The following is an 18,912-nucleotide window of genomic DNA, read 5'->3' as shown; positions in this document are numbered from 1 at the left end:
CTCCTCCTCTGCACCCCGACCACCCTGTATTTTAGATAGCCTTGGGTCACTTTTGGGTGGTCCAACCCAACCCAGAACGGTCTCAGCCCAATTAGGCCAAAGCCAAGATCCATGCAAATTTACAGTACCCAATTTAGTTTCACATTCAGTTGAATCTGGTGTACAGCCCTAATCAAGGCAAACCAGAAAATATGCTTGTCTGTGTTGTAATATGTTGTAAGAATTCAATAATAATAATAAATATATATTTTTTAAAAATGTTCCCCATTTGGGCACCTCCAACATGAAATAAAACAAGAAACAAAATATACATTTTTTTAATTAAAATAATTGTAAACCTTTTATATACAAAAACTATGTACAGGGACAAAACTACTAAGGCTGCAACTTAGTGATTTGATGATTTGTGGAGACCAACACTTTATCTTGTAGCTCCATAAGTATACACTTTACTGAAACTTCTGTTGACTCTCAGCAATAGCCATTCAGATGATTCTGGATAATGGCACCATATAAATAAACAGAACAGTAGATATTTCAGGGTGGAACATAGTGCCCATCTGAAAAACTGATGACAATAAACTGAAATATGTTGTCAGGAAACCACTAAAATGTCCTATGAGTAAAATTCAGAAATGCCTAGTACACAGAACTATATGTGTATCTGATTTTCACATATTATTGAGTGAAACATATTTACAAAACTGAGGCCCAGATCTGAGACTTCAGATCACAAAAAGGGACATCCCCATGGAAATGTTTGGTTGAATGCAAAAGCACAAACTTGTACTAAACGTCTTCGGTCAGTAATTGCCTCACCAGTCTTCCAGATGTATGCAGTGATGACAAGTATAAGCTATGGGTGGATTAAAATATCTGCCATTTTGTTAAAGGTGCGAAGCACCTTTTCATGCATATTGCATGTTAAAGTACTTTGAGCCCTGATCATATTAAACGTAGGAACAAATTAAGGTGGGAAAGCAGCAATAATGACTTAATTGGCTCATGATCCAGGCAAGCAAATGAGTGGGATGCAGTACTACCACAAAGATATCTTTGCTCATCTGCAGATGCTGTACTCTTGAATTTGACTTTCGGGTCTAAACATTGAAAAGAGTATTAGCAACACTTCCCGTTAGGTTCAGTTTCACAGATGACAAAAGAAATAAAACTGCGCAGCCTTAGTGGTTAAAAAACAAAAACAAAAAACAGCTTTACATGCTACAAGGTATGGTGGGCAAACTTGGTCTAAGGGACTCCAATGGGAAATCCAAGCTGGTTTTCATGTCCAATGTAATTTCTGCAGAAACAAGGAAAAATTGTACACAATTTAATTGGGGATAGGGTGAGTGCAAAGCATTATTATTATTATTTTATTAATTTTATCCCAAGAGCTATAGTCTCCACCACCCCACCCTCACAAACCTAACATAGGTCTATAATTAATCACTGCTCACTAATAAACCCAGAGGTCATATCAAGGGAGCTAGTGCAGCGCAAGCTCTCTATGCTAGTTCAAGAGATTTACTACAAGGACTGCAGTATAGGACTGCAGCATGATTTTAGGCAAAGCCATCATTAAAATAAATCAACAGAATAGCTCAATTGAATGTGCTTAGGCATCTTAGGTCCAGAACATGATATGATAATGTGAAGATGGGCAATTTATATGACCCATATGTACTCTGAAAAAGCAGGTTTTTGCAGAGCTCTGGTGGTTTTGAAAATTAGAGGTTCCAATTAGGAACCTCCAGAATCAATGGTGTGGCATCCCCACATTCTTTCATTGCCCTGAGCATCACTTAACAGCACCAAGATGCCATATCTTGAGTATACAAAGGCTGCCCCAGATGGCCCTTGAGAGAAGAGAACAGCCCGCGGATTGAAGGCTTCTGTACTGTATTTGGGCTATTTTGCGTAAGATGCATTTTGTGTCCAGCGCACAGTCTGGTGGCTGCAAATGCAAGAAGCGGGTTCACACACACATATTCATCACTGGGCTGACATGCATACACAAATGCTCAAAAAGCACAAACCGAGCAGAGTGCCATTAATGTCTAGAGACCTGCGCATGTGGACTGAACTCACTGCTTAGCCTCAAAACTGCTGACTAATCGCTCTCTTTCCTGAAGGCTGTTTGGAGGATTAAAGTCATAGAGGTGCTTGTGGTGGGGTGGAGTTGCACCCTCCCGACATCGGCACCATGGCTGCGCTTCCTTGAACGGGGTTGGGGCAGGGCAGCCAGCAACCTAGTCAGGGCTGCGCAGCTGTGCCAGAGGTTCCACTGACTTGGCAGCCGTGGTCCCGCTGCTGAAACTCCATGGCCTGACCCTGCTGCCACCTTGCCTCAGCCCTGTCTAGTATGCAGCAGTGATGCCCCAGTGTCTGGATGGCAGCTTCACAATTCTGCGCCGCCATCCATGCCTAACATATGGATAAAACAGCGTACATGGCTGTATGTGACACCTGTCCTTAGGACAAGATAGGAAAGAAATGTAAATGAATAAATGTCACAGTTTGGACCTAGCATCCTCACTGTTGAGGCATAAGGGCATTCACTGGGTGCACACTTGGTGAGTTGAGCTGTTAACTAGATTATTTTTCCTGCCTTTGGCTGTATTCTGAATGTAAAACGGAAAGCATTTATACCTGCATTTGTTGTATCAATGGCAGCATCTTGTTCCTGAAAGCTGAAGTCAAAGAATAAACTTGACATGCCAGTCTCATTGATCAGGAAACCTTTCCCACCAACACTGGTTGGCTGCCAAGTGGATGACAGTAGCTCCTAGGAGACAAATGGGGGGAATACTTTAAATCACCTGTCCATATCGGTATTCGGTCAAGTTCAACAGCCACTGTCGTCCGTTTTTCAAATCAATTAAGTTATACAGTAACTAGTAATTCAGCAAATTTTTGTTGGCGTGAACGTTTGTGACCTCCGTTTGGTCAGGCCAAATGGAAAAGGGCAGTGGACGCAAACGCATTTCTTATTCTGCATCTCTAATTCAATGAATGGAATGATGCACTGACCGCTTGTGCCAAGTTCAGACACGTAACATTACAAAAACCCCAGGAAGCGTGCTCTCTTTTTACTCATCTGTAATGCCAGCTCATTCCCCCTAACAGAGAAGCAGCTGCAGAGCCTCTCTCGGGATATGGGAATGTTCCTGCTCATGCAGCCTCTCTTTCATCCCACAAAGGACTTTCAGCTCCCTGGTCTGCAGGAGCAGCAATGGGATGCTCACCTATGGCAGCTGAATTCCCCACAAGCATGCTTGACTCAGGGCTCAGCAGTGGCGTAGCGTGGGTTGTCAGCACCCGGGGCAAGGCAAGTAATTTGCGCCCCCTAACCCGTGGATTTGCACCCCCTAACCCGTGGATTTGCGCCCCCTAACCCTAACCCCCAGATGTTGCGCCCGGTGCCGCTGACCCCCCCCCTGCACCCCCCATGCTACGCCACTGGGGCTCAGAGAGTAGGTCCAAGCTCAGATTTCTGTGGTCACAGCTTAGTGATGGTTTAGCCCAAGCAAGAGTAAAGCCCTTAGAAGCATAGGAAGCTGCCTTATACTGGGTCACACCATTGATCCATCTAGTTCCTTATTGTTTGCCCTGACAGTAGCTGTCTGGGATTTCAAGCAGGGCTCTCTTCCAGCCTTACCTGGAGATGCTAGGGATTAAGCCTGAGACCTTCTGCATGCAAAGCTATGGCTCTTCACCTCAGGGCCTTCATATAACCCTCTGAAGGTGCCTTATGTCAACTCAGCTACTCTGACAAGCAACACCTCCTCTGGGGTGCTGACTGCAAAACACCTTACTCCAGTGTGCGCCTTTCAGAAAAGGAAAGATCGTCTTACCTGATACAAGTTACCCGATGCAAATTTATCTTCATCCTCATCTGTTCCTGTAGGAAGAAGAGGGAGGAAAAAAGGGCACTCAATGAAACTCAATAGTTTTTGCAGACTAATTTTTTATTACAAGTGTTTTCCTATCTTCTACCGCCAACCATAACTTCTAGTCGCATGACCCAAACAATATAAAACTGACCATTTATTTACACAAGCAACTTTACTGGCTTCTGTAGGATTTACACTATTGTAGCTAGCACAAGAATCATTCCCTTTCCAGGTTACATAAATCCTGCCATCCTGTTATTTTGGGTTCTTTCTGTTAGCACAGTTCTGATCAATCAGCTGCCCCAACACTTATGAACAATGAAACACCAACCATCAGAGGAGGATGTGATGGGCGACACTTGAAATGTATACAAGTCGTTTGTGCTGTCCGGCAACTGATTCTCCAGCGAACATCCCCAATCAGTAGGGTTTAAGTTACATGAGGAGAGATCTGGAAAAAAACCATACAAACTATGTCAGAATCCTTACGAAGGAGGTTCTTTCCTAAGATTGCACCAAATACAGTTTCATTCCAAGCAAACTGGGGGGGGGGGGAGGATATAAATAAATAATCCCACTTTATCCATGTCCTTTTCTTTTGAGACACTTTGGTAAGTCACAATGAGAACCTCTCTTGGGGATATTAAAGCAGGATATAGGCACTCTAATTAAATAAATAAATAAATAAATAGCTAGCTAGCTAGCTAGCTAGCTAGCAGGAAACTTGACCACCCGTGACCCATCTTCTCTGGCAAATAGCAACCATTTGGGAGTATGTTGGGGGGGGTGTTTTAAGGCTTCATCTTGTTTCTTTTGGGGTAATAGGAACACCATGTGCAAACCACAGAAACAGATGACTCAAGTTGTAGCTCACCTCCTAATGTGCTCCCCACTTCCATTTTCTCTGGTTGGTAGCTGGGAAGCGCATAGCTACTGTGGTCGTCCGGCAGCTGAATGCTGTTTGTTGCACTGACTGTCTCTTCTGTCTTGAAATCGTCCACTGACTGCAGAAAACAAAGACCTCTTTTATCAAGATGTGTGTGTGAGTGAGTGAGTGTGTGTGTGCGTGCTGAAAGCATCACTTAAACCAATCTGGGGTATCCATATCTCAAGTACAGATGACCCATGAATTTTTAAAAATCTAATTTTAGTCATAAGCATCCCTTTAAAATGGGTCTTCCATGCAGAAGACTTTGGCACAAGCAACCTGCCAGTGCTTCGCTTCTGAGACTAGTTTTGGCTGGTTTCATGGAATTATCCATCTCATTTTGTGGAAGCTTCTAGGTCAAAAGGCTCTTCCTCCATTCCCAGGCTTCTCTTACACCTACCAGGCTCCTAAACTGGAAATTACTTGATAGCCTCCTGTGCCTTTTTACAACCCAATCCACACTCAGGCCCCCAGCTGTGCCAGAGTCTGTAAATCAGATAACATCTCATCCTGCATAGAGTCAAGATGTAATTGACTCACACTTCTAGAGACAGGGAGTTTTACATTTAAAGAGACCAAATACCCACTCCCTGGAAGGCCACAATTTTATCTCTCCCACAATGCCTCACATCTGTGTGAACCAGCGTTTAACATACCAAGATTTCCCAACTTCACTACACATGCAAAAGACTTTGGCACAAGCAACCGGTCAGTGCTTCTCTTCTAAGACTAGTTTTGGTTGGTTTCATGGAATTATCCATTTCATTTTGTGGAAGCTTCTAGGTTTTGGTTCATGGAATTATCTATTTTATTTTGTGGAAGCTCCTGGGTTGCAATCCTAGAAAGCCAAAGCTTGAGTGGGGCTGCTGGGAGTTGGAGTTCAACAACATGCACAAGAGGAGCCTCAGGCCCAGGGACCAAATGCAGCCCTTTGGGCCTCTTTGCCTGGCCCTTGGGATTCTCCCTAGAAGAAGGAAGGTGTGAACTCTGTCAGAAGTATTTTGGAAGTTCCCTGAATATGAACTCTGTCCCATTCTAGGTTAGGATCAAGTTATCCACAGGCTTTGAGTTCCACGTGAATGTTTCACTTGCTTGATGATATAGGATAAATACATACCTTTCTTGCATTCTTAATTTTCAGGGACTTTGATTTCTTCTCTGCCAACGAAAAACAAAAGAGTACAGATTTAATACAATGAAATGCATTTATGAGAAAGAAAGAGAAGCTGCAGAGAACATGGACAGTACCAACAAATTCAGGTGTCATCAATTTTATGGTACAAAGTAACTTAAAATACGTGAATCATTTGTGGTATTCTCATGTATGCTTTGTAGGCTCTATCCCTAACAAAGATTCCCCATTATTTTTTGTAGAATTTCACAGACCATAAAAGCAAACTTGTGATGACCTTGTCATGGAGGCCACAAGACTTTGCCTGGTAAACACCTTCTGTACTGAGTTCCCTTCTTTTGCCAAGGGTGAGTTTTTATGGCATTCGGAAAACCAACTTTAAGAACGTAAGAAGTGCCTTGATAAATCAGATCAAATTCTCTTCTAGTTCAGCATCTTTTGTCTACAGTGGTCAATCAGATACCTGTGGGGAAACCCACAAGCCCTTTCCCATGGTGGGTATTCAGAGCCAAGCAGTCTGTGATACTAAAGACAAGACATAGCCTTATTCTCAGTGAATATGTATTCTGTTTTGGAAATGGTCCCTCTCAATGACTTGCAAACATACCTTTCTTTGGTGACTTTGCTGAGGGTTCCAACATCCTGTAGACCCGGACAGCACTGGAACCTTTGCTGATACTTTTGTCCTTCACCTCTTCAATATCAGGCAATGAATTCATGGCGCAACGGAAATTTGCCTTCCAGGTTTTAGGGTCAGGTTCTTTATCGCCTGGTTTGTACCTCCCTATATAATGACAACATAAATCTGCATTGAGTAACCTAATCTAGATATAGCCACTAAGGCCCCAATCCAGGCACTCTCAGCCTAAAAACTCAACCATCATGTGCAGGTGCTCAATACTGACTCATCTAAAAAATAAGTAAATACGGATACATTTCAGCCTGTGTGACTCAAAGTAACTCGAACACAAGCAATTGTTATTGTACATACTTCTTTTTGTTTGTGGATAGCTGGAGAGTCACCCCCTATCTTTACAACTGTGATTTTTTACATTGTTGTTACTTTTTCCTTTGCCTAAAGAGCTCTTGTTTATCGGGCGGCTGATAAAACTTTAATAATAATATTGTTTGTCGCTTTCTACCAAAAAAAGCCTCAAGGCCATTTGCAACAGTGAAATATACATGAATGCAGTTGGTAACGATAATCATAACTACATCCTAAAAAGAAACAAACCAAACAATGTCAGCCACACTTAGCTAATGAGTCTGGCGCTTGTGCCTCTTTTAGGAGGCTTGTCTAGCCTACCCAGGGGCTGCAAGCATTCATGTGACCGGGGGGGGGGGGAGAGGTGTGGCTTAAAGTAGATACCTCTTTTGCTGATGTAAATACACTCTCCCCAGAAATGTAATGGTACTGGCCTCACTTGTGCCTACGCGAAGGACACTGTAGAAAACAAATTGCCCTGACAATGGCCCATACCAGTATGAATGGCCCAGTTTCTGAAAAGGCAGGCGTCCTTTTCCAGCTCCCAGCCATGCTTGGCCGCGTGTTTCCATGGGATCTGGAACAACTTTTCATCCTACAATTCAACGGTACAGATTTTAGTGGGCGTGCCTGAATTACATATGGAAAACAGTATCAAGAACAACCCAAGAAGTCAAAGGAACTGAAAGTATTGCAATTTGACTGGTATTTCTCTGCCTGCCTGTGCAGTTTCTCTACAATACGACATAACAACATGTACAACAGACTCTGACGTATGATTTTGTTCCATACAGTATTCTGGGGATGCTAACCACAGAGAACCCTACCGGCTTGGTGATCTTACACATCTCAAGAGGGTTTAGCATTTATTTTCTTTTATTAATGAGTATGAAAGTAAGAATCAGCATTAAATCTCAGCTACAGCAACTCATTGACTGAGGTGAGGTTTATACAGTATCACTTTTAATTAGGTTTGCATGCCAAGTTCCTCCCAACTTTTTAGGCTTGATACCATTAAATTGTTAGGGTTGTATCCAACTTAGACTCACTGTAGAGCTATAGAAGTCTATGGACTTACAATAGCTTTGGGTCTACTCTAAGTATGACTTAGTGGGATAGAACTCTTAGGATGATAACTTGTGTCACTTGAGCATTGGATAATTTCATTTTCCTAGATATGGAATTCTCAGCAACATTTACTACTGTCAAAGACAATCAGCTGCTGAGCTCTCTTTATTTTTCTGAAATTTGCTTCTGGACTTACAAGCAAAAAAATACAGAAGGCTAATATTTTTAAAGTCAGAGGAAACATGAAAAAGAAACCCATACCTTATTGATCCATTGGAGTCCAGGAATTTTATTGGAATTAATCTGCAATTCCATCCAAGGCCTCATGCGCATTCTTGTTTGTGGCATATTGGATCTGAAGGAAAAATAATTTGAGGTTAGAAGAAGACTCAAAATTCTGTAGGGCCAAATTCCTGCTATTCATAGAATTTTACTAGAATTGATATGTTTTCACACAATTCAGACTTATAAGAGATCTGTGTTTTATACAAATCGGTCTTTTATAGAATGCAAAAAGACATGATATAGACCCCTGCCCCTGGGAACCTCTAAAGAGTTACTTAAAAAATAAGTGGTGCAATCTGAATTCAGTAGCAACTTTTGAATAAGCTCTGCAAATAAATGTTAAATGGGTTAAATAGATATATATACACATAGCTGCATATTAATATTTTATCATGATTTTACTGATAAGTTTAGGTAATAGGTTTATTAGAGTGAAAAGATGTTGAGAAGATCGGGAAGTTAAATTTATGAAGATATATACTTCTTTGTTGGAATTTTTATTTTAATGAGTTTGATCTACAGACTATAAATAGTCTTTGATGTACCGATGTAACTATGGTTAATTAAGAAGAAGAAGAAGAGGAAGAAGATAGAACCCCTGCCCCTAGGAATTTACAATTTAAAACATAGGGTTAACAACAGAGGGAAAGCAAAGTGGAATCAGGAATAATAATGCTTTAAATGTATTCTTAGTTATAGCATAGGAACTAGGGGTTATATTATTTTATTCCCCTTAATGAATAGGTTCAATGACTGGTCAAAGGCAATCCAGACATCTTCATGGCAGAGGGGAGGGATTTCAACCTGAATTTTCTCTTTCTAAGCCCAACACCCCTGTCATTAAAACCACATGGTTTTTCAGTTCCCCAGTGTTCCAGAATCATTCCTCCAACCCCCAGCCCCAATCTTGTAAGACACTGACTAAAATGCTCATCTTGACTTTGCTAGCTGAACCCATGCAGAATGCCAGTTGCATATTGACCGAAGGTGGTATCTAAGGACATACCAGAGTAATTTAGAAATAGGTAGAGAGGCTGCCTTCAGGTAGTGTTGCCATCTCAGGAGCAGTAAAGCTTTCACTTCAGGGTTGGATTTGTCCAAAATGCTGTTGGTAAATGCTTGGAAACTGCTGGAATTAGCGGAGCTCACTTGTTATCTGCAATGGCTCCACTCTGAGCAAAATTGTTGAATACCACCCACTTTGCTGCCTGTGTCAAATTAAGTGAAGGTCATAACGTGCTGCATATTATCTGCTGGCGTCTGGCAACTCTGAAGGAATGGTTTTCAAACTTCTCTCCTATCAACATCTCTGCTATAGAATTCTCAAGCCGCTGTCTGCAGCAGATCCCCAATGAACTGCCAAGGATGTTAGGACATGTCTAGGCTGCACACTTTGTTCACAGAAGGCACCAGTCAGGCCTGTTTCCGGGGTTATCATTTCCCGGCTAGAACTGAAAGGGTGGCCTCCATCTCCGTAAGGAAGATCGGAAGCAGTGGACAATCTGCCATTACTGCTCTTCTCACTGTGGGACCCTGGATAAGACCCAGGTTCCTTGGAACCACGGCCCTAATAAATTAAGTATGCTTTTATTCAACACAACTTCTTACAATCATATGGGAGTTCTATCCTGTGGTCACAACCACCTCAAATATTCATTGCGGAACTGTAGCCACTGTAGCCTTCCAATAATTGTTTCCCTGTTCAACTAGGCAGGCAAATTGGTTTTGTTAACTGTGCCATGCTTCAGACAAATTAGCAAGAGATTATTATTTTTCTGCAGTTAAAACTGAATGCTGGCAGCTAATGTGTAATGTGACTTAAGATGACCATATTGCTTGCTGTTTCTTGGTCCTTTCAAACCAAGTAATCATTGCTCACTCAAGGAATCATTACTCTATTTTGAGCAAACATTTGTTACTGTAAGAAAATCCTTTTGTGCTCTGAAGGACAGGAAATTTATCCATGGCACTGTTAACTGAAAGGACTGGATATGCTCATTAGCACATCCGATCGATACATTCTACATACATCGGGCAAAGAAGAAATTCTGGAGAACCTGAAGCCTTTTTGTGCAGAAAAAGCTGACTAAGGAAGGTGGAGTACATGGAGAAGACTAATCCGTTCCATGTACAGAAAGAAATTTCCCCCTCATTCTTTCCCTGCCTCCCGAAACACTGGAACCACTGAAACTTGTACTTCTTCACTATCTATTCTACACAACCAACTTTCACATGTCACCGCCATGGCTTTTTGTGTGTGTGCAAAGACTAGACAAATTGTGAAGGTTGGCTCTGTCGATATTAATAAGCTACAAAAGTTAGGAATGCAACCTTTGTAGTTGCAGGCAACATGTCTCCAATTCCTAGATGCTGTAGACAAACAGCGAAAAATGGCTTTAACCACCATACCCTTCCAACAGTTTTCAAGCTTTCTAACTTCAGAGAATGCTTTTCCACATCACGTTTCCGCCACAAGACTCCTATGCGCAGCAGAGAATTGTGGAGTATGTTCTTGTACATACACATGCAGTTCAGTCATGAAATACACGGATCAGGCCCCTTGGGCCTCATTGCTGCTCTGCGTAAATGCAGCTGTGACTACAGAAGAACCTTACAAAGAGCAAAGGAAGACTGGTAGTTGTGGGTAAACTGAATCACACGGAGGCTTCTCCGCCATTACTGATCTTTTCTTGGAAGAATCCCATGTTAGGTTTCCTAGGGGGATCTAGTATCCCTTGCAATACAATTTAAAAACACTGTCCTCTGTTCATCGCCACTGGTGCATCTGACGGCACACTGGAGACTCTCTAGTTTGTGAACTGCCCTGTCCATTCCACAGTTGTGAAAATTGGCAGTGTGGGTTACTTTAACCAAACTGCGTCCGTGAAGACAGCATGATTGTATGAGTCAGTGTTGTCTTTTGGTTAAAGGCCGTTTAAGAAAAGCAGCAGAAATCACCTCCAGAGGCGACAGCCGCCACTTACCTCAACATAATCCTGACACAGTAGTACTAGAAAGGGCAAGACATATTTGGAAACAACCAAAGGGCTAAGGCACTGCATATAATGGGTGTTCCACCATAATAAAGTAAAATAAGCTGCAGCAACCTTCCCCGTAGATGTACTGTGGGGAAGGGGTGAAGAACTGTAAAGCATTTTGCACACAAACAGATTTGGAAGCAAATCCCATTCAATTCAATGGAGCTTACATTCAGATTAAAGATTCAGGAAGAGGGAATGAGCACAATTAACTGCTTCAGTTCCATTGATGGGACTTAACCGCAGCTATTAAGGAGAAGGAAAGGCTGTTTCACATATTATAAACTCGGGGGAATGTTTATAAGGCAGCAGGAGATACATTGGGGAGAGTTGCCACTTGGCACCAGTCAACACAAGCCTTGCCAATTTCCTACATGTACTCCTCTGGATTGGGGCCAGAGGGACCAACAGACCTTGTAACAATGTAGAGTTTCTAAGGAAGTTCCAGATTTCACTGTTTACGCCCTTCATCAGAAAGGTCTATAAAGAGTCCCAGAATGTCTCCTGCTCCCTAGGGATGGCCTGCTGCTCCACTAGCTAGCTTAAGAGGAAGAAGCTTCTGTATTCAACATAGCGATTACAGCCCTTCAAAATTGAGACAAAAGGCCCAAGAAGAGCTGCCCTGTGCTCCACAGAGCTAAGTGCCAATTCCACATATCCTACAAGCGGATATCGTTCTTATTCAGAGGAATTTTGTTCTGGCTGCCTTCCTGATTGCTTGCTGCCAAGTATGATACATGTGTTACACTAACCTCCATGGCTCCTGTATTCCACCAAGTGAAGTAAGGACACTTCTGCGTATATATAAGAAGGAAGCAAAAACTATATATTCTCACTGCATTGGGTTTGTTTTGCCATTCATTTGCTGTTGTTTTAGAGTTTCCGGAACACATTTGGGCTGTAAATCTTACATAAGCTTTCTTGTATAAGGAACTCCCCTGAGTTTACCAGCAAACATGCCTAGGAGTGAGCAGCGCGTTTCTTCTTTTAAAGTTTGGGATATGATGTTGCCCTTCCTTTGCTCCAAACTCGATAATAATTAATATTTAGAGGAGAATTTCAAACTTTTTTTGTTAAAATCAGAAAAATTAAGTTCCACTTCCTTCAGCAGATTTTCTTCAGAGACGGAGAAAATTTTCTGTACCTGTTGCTTCCTAGTCCTGAAGACCTGCAGCCCGTCCCAAAATTCCTTCTAAGGCTCGGGTTATCTTTTCTGCCGATCCCTCTTCACATTGAGGGAGGGTGTCAAAGCAGCTAAATACTGTTTTGTCCTTTCCCCTCCCTTCTCTCTTTCTTTTTTACAAACTTTACTTCCTGGTATAACAACAAAATAACTAACACCACCCAGTACTATCCCTCATGTTGCTAGCAAATTTCCCCTGGGAAACACTACATTGAAGAAAAAAAGCTGGCCTATTAACTTTTTGCACCCTAGCTAAAGAAACGATTATTGATGCAATTAAAAACAACATTTCACTACAGCCAGAATCATCCTAGTCTGGAAGGAGCCACGCTCACGTGGCCTGGATCTTGCGAGCGCTGGACTAGATTCCGTGCGCGCTCTGCATCCGGATTTTCTCTCCTGCCTTCCGCTGATTGCCTTGTTTCACCATGAGATCTGGCTGACCTCAAGGCGCCTCCAGATGCGTTGCTGGTTTTGCAGGTAGAAGCCTAGCGGGCGCCCCGCTGTTACCCCACCTCGCGTTTACCCCATCAGCCTGCAAAGGCAGCTAAACTACTGGCTCTGAATGAAAACAGCGGCACTTGCAGGATCATTCACACAGGATGGTTAAAAAAAAAAGTTACTCATTAAACTCCCCGCTTGCTCTGCTAAACTTAGCCCGGCTGCTGCCTGCAGCCTTCCTCCGCCTTTGATCTCCAGGAAACTGAGGACACGCTTGTCTGAGAAAGCGGCTTGCAGCGATCTCAGCGGTAGTAGAGTGTCCCATCCGCCCGCTTCCTCGATCCCCACGCGGCGCCCCCGCTCCCCGATAGAAGACGAGAAAGTTCCCCCCGTGCAGCCGACCGATCTCGTGCGGAGAAGCACGGTGGGTGCAGAAGTCCTGCCTCTGGGCTTCCCAAGCTAGTGTGCAGCCGTAGGACTGCAAACCTGGAGCGGCGGTCCTGTGCACCCTTAACTAAGCGAGCCAGTCCCCTGAGGTCTCTCTGATAGGAGCTGAGCTGCAACCCACCTTCCTACTCTTGTCCCGGGAGGATCTGGCGAGCGCTCCTCTGCGGCGCGAACGAGCTCCTTCCTTGGCGAGAGAACCGCGGCTTCTGCAGCCGCTGGACCAGGAGCGCCTGTATGTATGCGTCCAGCCCTCGGGAATCCCCGGGCAAGGGACAGGAGCGCGCGCCGCGCCCAATCAACGGCGGGGAGCCCGCGCCGCGACCAATCAGAGCGCGGAAGGGAGTATGCTGCCGGCGGAGCATCATTTCGGGGAAATCAGCCGCTTGTAGTGCTAGAGCGAGGGGAAGTCCTGCTTCCATTCCTCCCCCCACGCCCCGTTCCCCGGCCGGCAGCCGCCAGCTATTTTGCTGGGACGGACACGCCCCCACATCGCACACACACACACGCTGCTTAAGAATCTTTTGACCACTTTTGGGACTCTGGAAAAGCCCTGCCAGCCCCAAACCCCAGCCTGACACATTGCCCAACAGGTGACAACGGAAGGAACAGGACTCTTACGGATTACATAATATTATTATATTATATTATATTATATTATATTATATTATATTATATTATATTATATTATATTATATTATATTATATTATATTATATTATATTATATTATATTATATTATATTATATTATATTATATTATATTATATTATGGGACACAGGTGGCACTGTGGGTTAAACCACAGAGCCTAGGACTTGCTGATCAGAAGGTCACGGTTCGAATCCCCGCGACAGGGTGAGCTCCCGTTGCTCAGTCCCAGCTCCTGCCCACCTAGCAGTTTGAAAGCACCTCAAAGTGCAAGTAGATAAATAGGCACCGCTCTGGTGGCAAGGTAAACAGCATTTCCGTGCGCTGCTCTGGTTTGCCAGCAGCGGCTTCGTCATGCTGGCCACATGACCTGGAAGCTGTACACCGGCTCCCTCGGCCAATAAAGTGAGATGAGCGCCGCAACCCCAGAGTCGGCCATGACTGGACCTAATGGCCAGGGGTCCCTTTACCTTATATTATGCTATAATTTTGCAGTCTACCTAGTCCAGCATCCTGTTCTCACAGTGACAGAGGAATCAACCTGAATAAAATATTGGGGGGGGGGCATCAGGTAAGCCCCGCCCTGCATAATCGATCACAGCACACAGACACCCTTTGAATAGCAATGCCCATCAACTTCGTGGGGACTTGATCCAGCTTAGCCCAGCAGTTCCATCAACCAATGCGTTGGAACTGCTGGGCTGAGCTCCCCCAATTGCCTCCCGCGGTTTCAGGCCCGTGGGTGTTGCCTCACTTTTGGGGAACTGACCCCAAAGGGAGTTGGCTCCTATGCATGGTGGCCGAACAGATGCCCATGGAAAACCCACAAGCAGGACCCAAACACAAGAGCACTCTCCCCTCCTGGGGTCTCAAGCAACTGGTACATTAGAAGTGTCACTGGTCTCCAGCTATGGAGATAGCCAGCATGTCCAGTAGCCACTGAAAGCCTTATGGTCAATGGTCCCTCTAAGAAGCTGACTGGCACTGCCTCCTGTGGGAGCGAGAAGAACCCTCTTCAGGCATTTTGAGCAGGAGTTAGCTCAGCAGCCAACGAGGGGCTGCAAGAATGACTACGCTTGGACCCAAAATCCAGAGCTGGTTTTAGGGTGCTGCAACCGGTGGGGTTGCACTGGACACTGCACTACAAAAGCCCCCAAAACAATGCTGTAGAACGGGGACTTCCGGGGTTGACGCGATCTGGGAATGGCGGATTCCCTCCGAGCTCCGGAGGGAATCGGCTCAGCAGGGGACGGGTCTTGCCGTGCCGGCGACACGGGGACCCTTAAAACCGCAGGCGCGGTGCCTGCGGACTGAAGACTCGGCGGGTGCCTTAAGCGCCCCCCCTGATTCGCGAAGAGCCTTTTTAAAGGCTGCGGAGGGGATACGGGGGTGGCGCGGCACTGAGAGTCCATCGCTACCTCTGCTGAGCGAAGCCGCGAGCCATGACCGGAGAGCGCTGACTTCCTTCCTTGAAATTCGGCTGAAAAAACAACCCGTGAGTAATTTGGACTTGGCTTTTAAGAAATTTATCCACTGAATTTGAGACGATCGGGGGATGTGCTAAAAGGAAGTCCGCACCCCCTACCTTGCAGACGATCTAGAGCAACGAAAAAAGAACTAAGCTGGAGTGCCTACCCTGTAAAGGGTGAGTTTTAAAAAAGACAGTGACTTCCAAGATTTGGAAATTTTGAGCAGGAGAGAGGAGTGTTGGATGTTTTATGCTCTGTTGTAAACAACCCCCCCTCCCGGGCCCGGGAGCGTCCTGCTTTGGAGCTGGTTTAAGAAGTGCAGAGTTTGACAGCTGTCAAAGCTGTCAAACGGACTGTTAATAGTGGAAAATTGCTACCTAAGTTACCTCTGGATTAAAAAGAGTTACAATTGATCTAAAATTGTTGGAAATAAAGAAACAATAACAAGACAGAGGACTGTTGGGGAAAAGAATACTAAGTAACCAGATTCCCTCTAGAGGGAATTCTGTGGAACTACAATGGCTGTGGATGGAAAGATACTGGGAGAAATCGAAAGGATGTTTTATTTGGTTGGAATCTTACAAGAGCAGACTACGGCTATGAGTGAACAATTGATGACCTTGACTTCTGAAACAAGTAGTCCTGCTGAATGTAACGAGGACCTCAATGAGAAAGAATCCACAGCTGAACCAGAAATGATAATAAAAGAAGAGGAGAAGACAAAACAAGAAAGAGAAGAAGTGATGTGGGAAAATACTGAGCAGAAGCTGACGCCTGTGGAATACAAACAAGGAGATTATTGGAGTAAATCTACTATAAATCCACGAAAGATGCAGAAGACGAAAGTGGAGGCCCTGGGAGTCTATGAAATTAAGGAATTTAAAATAAAGAAATATAATCGGGGCCTCCACATAGACTCTGACTTTGATTACCTTCAAGATTCATGCCTTGTGGAAACTCTTCAGCAGCTGTTTGCAAATATGGGAAGAGACTTTGGATTGATGGTGAAAGAACTCTTTCGAGATGTGACGACTGGCATAAAGGATTACCAACAAGACCGGCGGAGAGGGACTGAAAGAGACTGGAGGGCCTCGGACGTGAGGAACCCGGGCTAATAACTGTTATTTTGGACATGCTTTGGGAAGGGACGCAAACCGGGGATGGGAGGGAGGGAAAAATTAAGTTCTAACAACACTCATGATTATGGGATTTGGTTAAAAAGATCATTATTCAAGACAAAATGGGAAATCGATGGAAGGGAATTGAGGTCCAACTTAGAAAAAATTAATTTTGTTTGCTTTTATAAAAGGACTAATATTAAGACAGGGAAATGCCAATTTGCTGACATAAATTTGGAAATGGGGATGCAAGAGAGGGGGTAGGGGGAAGTCAATGACCAGGGTTAGGAAATAACATTTTCGGGAAAGTATATATGTTTGTTGTTGTTTTCTTTTTTTTTCCTTTGTTTATGTGTTTACTTGTTTTTTGTGTTTTTGTTTTTGTCTATATAAAATGTGAAAACCCAATAAAAATTTAAAAAAAAACAAACAATGCTGTAGAACGGAACGAGGGGGGGCATGGAATTTTAGCATTGCACAGGGCGCTGCTGAAATTTGAAAGCCCCACTCCTAAAATGCACAAGGCCTCTCCATGAGTGCAGGAGGCTCCCTGCTTCACAAGTTTGGTCTCTCAGCTCCCAGTCCTGTGAGAATGGTAAAAGGATCTGGGCACATTAGCTTAGAGAAGAGACTACAATGATCTGATGTATAGCCATGTTCAAATGTGTGAAGGGCTGTCACATATGGAAGAATTCAGTGTTGTGCTAAGGTGACTGTGCAAGCATCTTGCCTTGCCAGATGAAATTATCTCTCTTGTTCCCCTGCGCGCTGTTCCAAGGGCTCTCCCAATTCCCCCCAGCCTGAACCAAATTGGGGGGGGCATGGTGGGAGGAAATTGGGAAAAACCCCATTGCACAACCCCTTTGCACACAAAGCTGGGCTTCCACTAACAGAGCCAGGTGAATCTGGCCCAATATTCCTTCCCCCAGGTAAGCCCCGCCCTGCATAATCGATCACAGCACACAGACACCCTTTGAATAGCAATGCCCATCAACTTCAGATTCACCTGGCTCTGTTAGTGGAAGCCCAGCTTTGTGGCAATGTTGTAATATTCAATAAAAGAGTCTCCTCGGGACTTGCTCGAGAGACGCCTCTCACATGACACCTACTACTCGTCTGTCGTTATTCCAACCCAACAGGAAAGTGCTGGGCTTCCACTAACAGAGCCAGATGAATCTGGCCCAATATTCCTTCCCCTTTTTTTAGAGCACAATTTTTATTAATTTAAAGACTACCAGCTTTTAGTACAGTTCCATGCAGTAGCTTCAGTACAAGTGTACAGCAACAGACAATGTCTTAAAGAACAAAGGTTAGTCAGTTAATTGGATAGATTGCAGTGGAGGGTTGTGGTTTTTTGCAAGAGTAAGAAGAAAGCAAGATGAACTAGGCAATGTATCAAGTTTTGTTTAAATCACAGTTCTCCAGAGCTTTTGCTTTAGTTTAAACAAAACTTATGCAACCATACATTGTGACATTGTGTTAGGGAAAATAGGGGAAAACACTATGGAAAACACTTGTTGAGAATTCTGACTGGAACGGCCCAACATTTCTATTATTCTACAGTGGTACCCCGCAAGACGAACGCCTCGCAAGACGGAAAACCCGCTAGACGAAAGGGTTTTCCGTTTCGGAGGCGCTTCGCAAAACGAATTTCCCTATGGGCTTGCTTCGCAAGACGACAGCCCATAGGGAAATCTCAGGGACAGCGGGGAAGCGCAGCGCGTCTTCCCCACTGTCCTCAGACCTCCTCCCGCCGCCGGGCATCGGAACGAAGCTCCGATGCCGGGCGGCGGCGGGGGAACGCCTCCTCCCGCCACGCGGCATCGGAACCAAGCTCCGATGCCGGGGGGGGACACACCTTCTCCCGCCACCCGGCATCGGATGGCTTTCCTGAAGAGTTGGGGTGGGAGGAGGGTTTTCCTTCCCACCGCCAACATTCAGAATGCTGTTCTGAATGTTGGCGGTGGGGAGGAAAAACCCTCCTCCCACGCAAGCCCCGGGAACAGAGGGAAAGCGCTGCGCACCTTCCCCTCTGTTCCCGTACCTGTCCTGAAGGCTTGCGGTGCGGAGAAAAGCCCTTCTCCGCACCGCCAGCCTGGCAAGCGGTTTCCCTAGGAACGCATTAATTGATTTTCAATGCATTCCTATGGGAAACCGTGCTTCGCAAGACGAAAAACTCGCAAGAAGAAAAAACTTGCGGAACGAATTAATTTCGTCTTGCGAGGCACCACTGTACTTCCGAAAAAACATGGGGATGTAGCTCAGATATTCATTTCCGAGC

The 18,912-nt window shown here is 44.5% G+C and overlaps 1 protein-coding gene across 1 annotated transcript; it reads right to left on the bottom strand.

The window, feature by feature from the left end:
* Window positions 1-301: 301 nt before the first annotated feature.
* On the bottom strand, window positions 302-13,678 carry IRF1 (interferon regulatory factor 1). Its single transcript, XM_082210984.1, has 10 exons — window positions 13,522-13,678; window positions 8,268-8,361; window positions 7,434-7,533; window positions 6,561-6,737; window positions 5,939-5,979; window positions 4,768-4,897; window positions 4,225-4,344; window positions 3,855-3,901; window positions 2,650-2,785; window positions 302-1,300 (listed from the first exon to the last, which is right to left on the bottom strand). The coding sequence occupies exons 2-10, from the start codon at window positions 8,352-8,354 to the stop codon at window positions 1,215-1,217; spliced, it is 924 nt and encodes a 307-aa protein (XP_082067110.1). The 5' UTR covers window positions 8,355-8,361; window positions 13,522-13,678; the 3' UTR covers window positions 302-1,214.
* Between the last annotated feature and the right edge of the window lie 5,234 nt (window positions 13,679-18,912).

Source organism: Podarcis vaucheri, assembly GCF_965113315.1.
Source record: "Podarcis vaucheri genome assembly, chromosome: 2".
NCBI lineage: Eukaryota > Metazoa > Chordata > Lepidosauria > Squamata > Lacertidae > Podarcis > Podarcis vaucheri.
Note: the sequence above shows the minus strand (reverse complement) of the source record. Positions and strands in the feature narration are given on the sequence as shown.

Bases quoted from the DNA above. Each gene is read 5' to 3' on its own strand.
- IRF1 (XM_082210984.1), bottom strand. From the start codon at position 8,354: ATGCCACAAACAAGAATGCGCATGAGGCCTTGGATGGAATTGCAGATT. The intron at 7,534-8,267 runs GTATGGGTTTCT...GTTGAATTGTAG, and splicing joins GACTCCAATGGATCAATAAG to GATGAAAAGTTGTTCCAGAT. The intron at 1,301-2,649 runs GTATAAATGCTT...TTGTTTCTGCAG, and splicing joins CATTGATACAACAAATGCAG to AAATTACATTGGACATGAAA.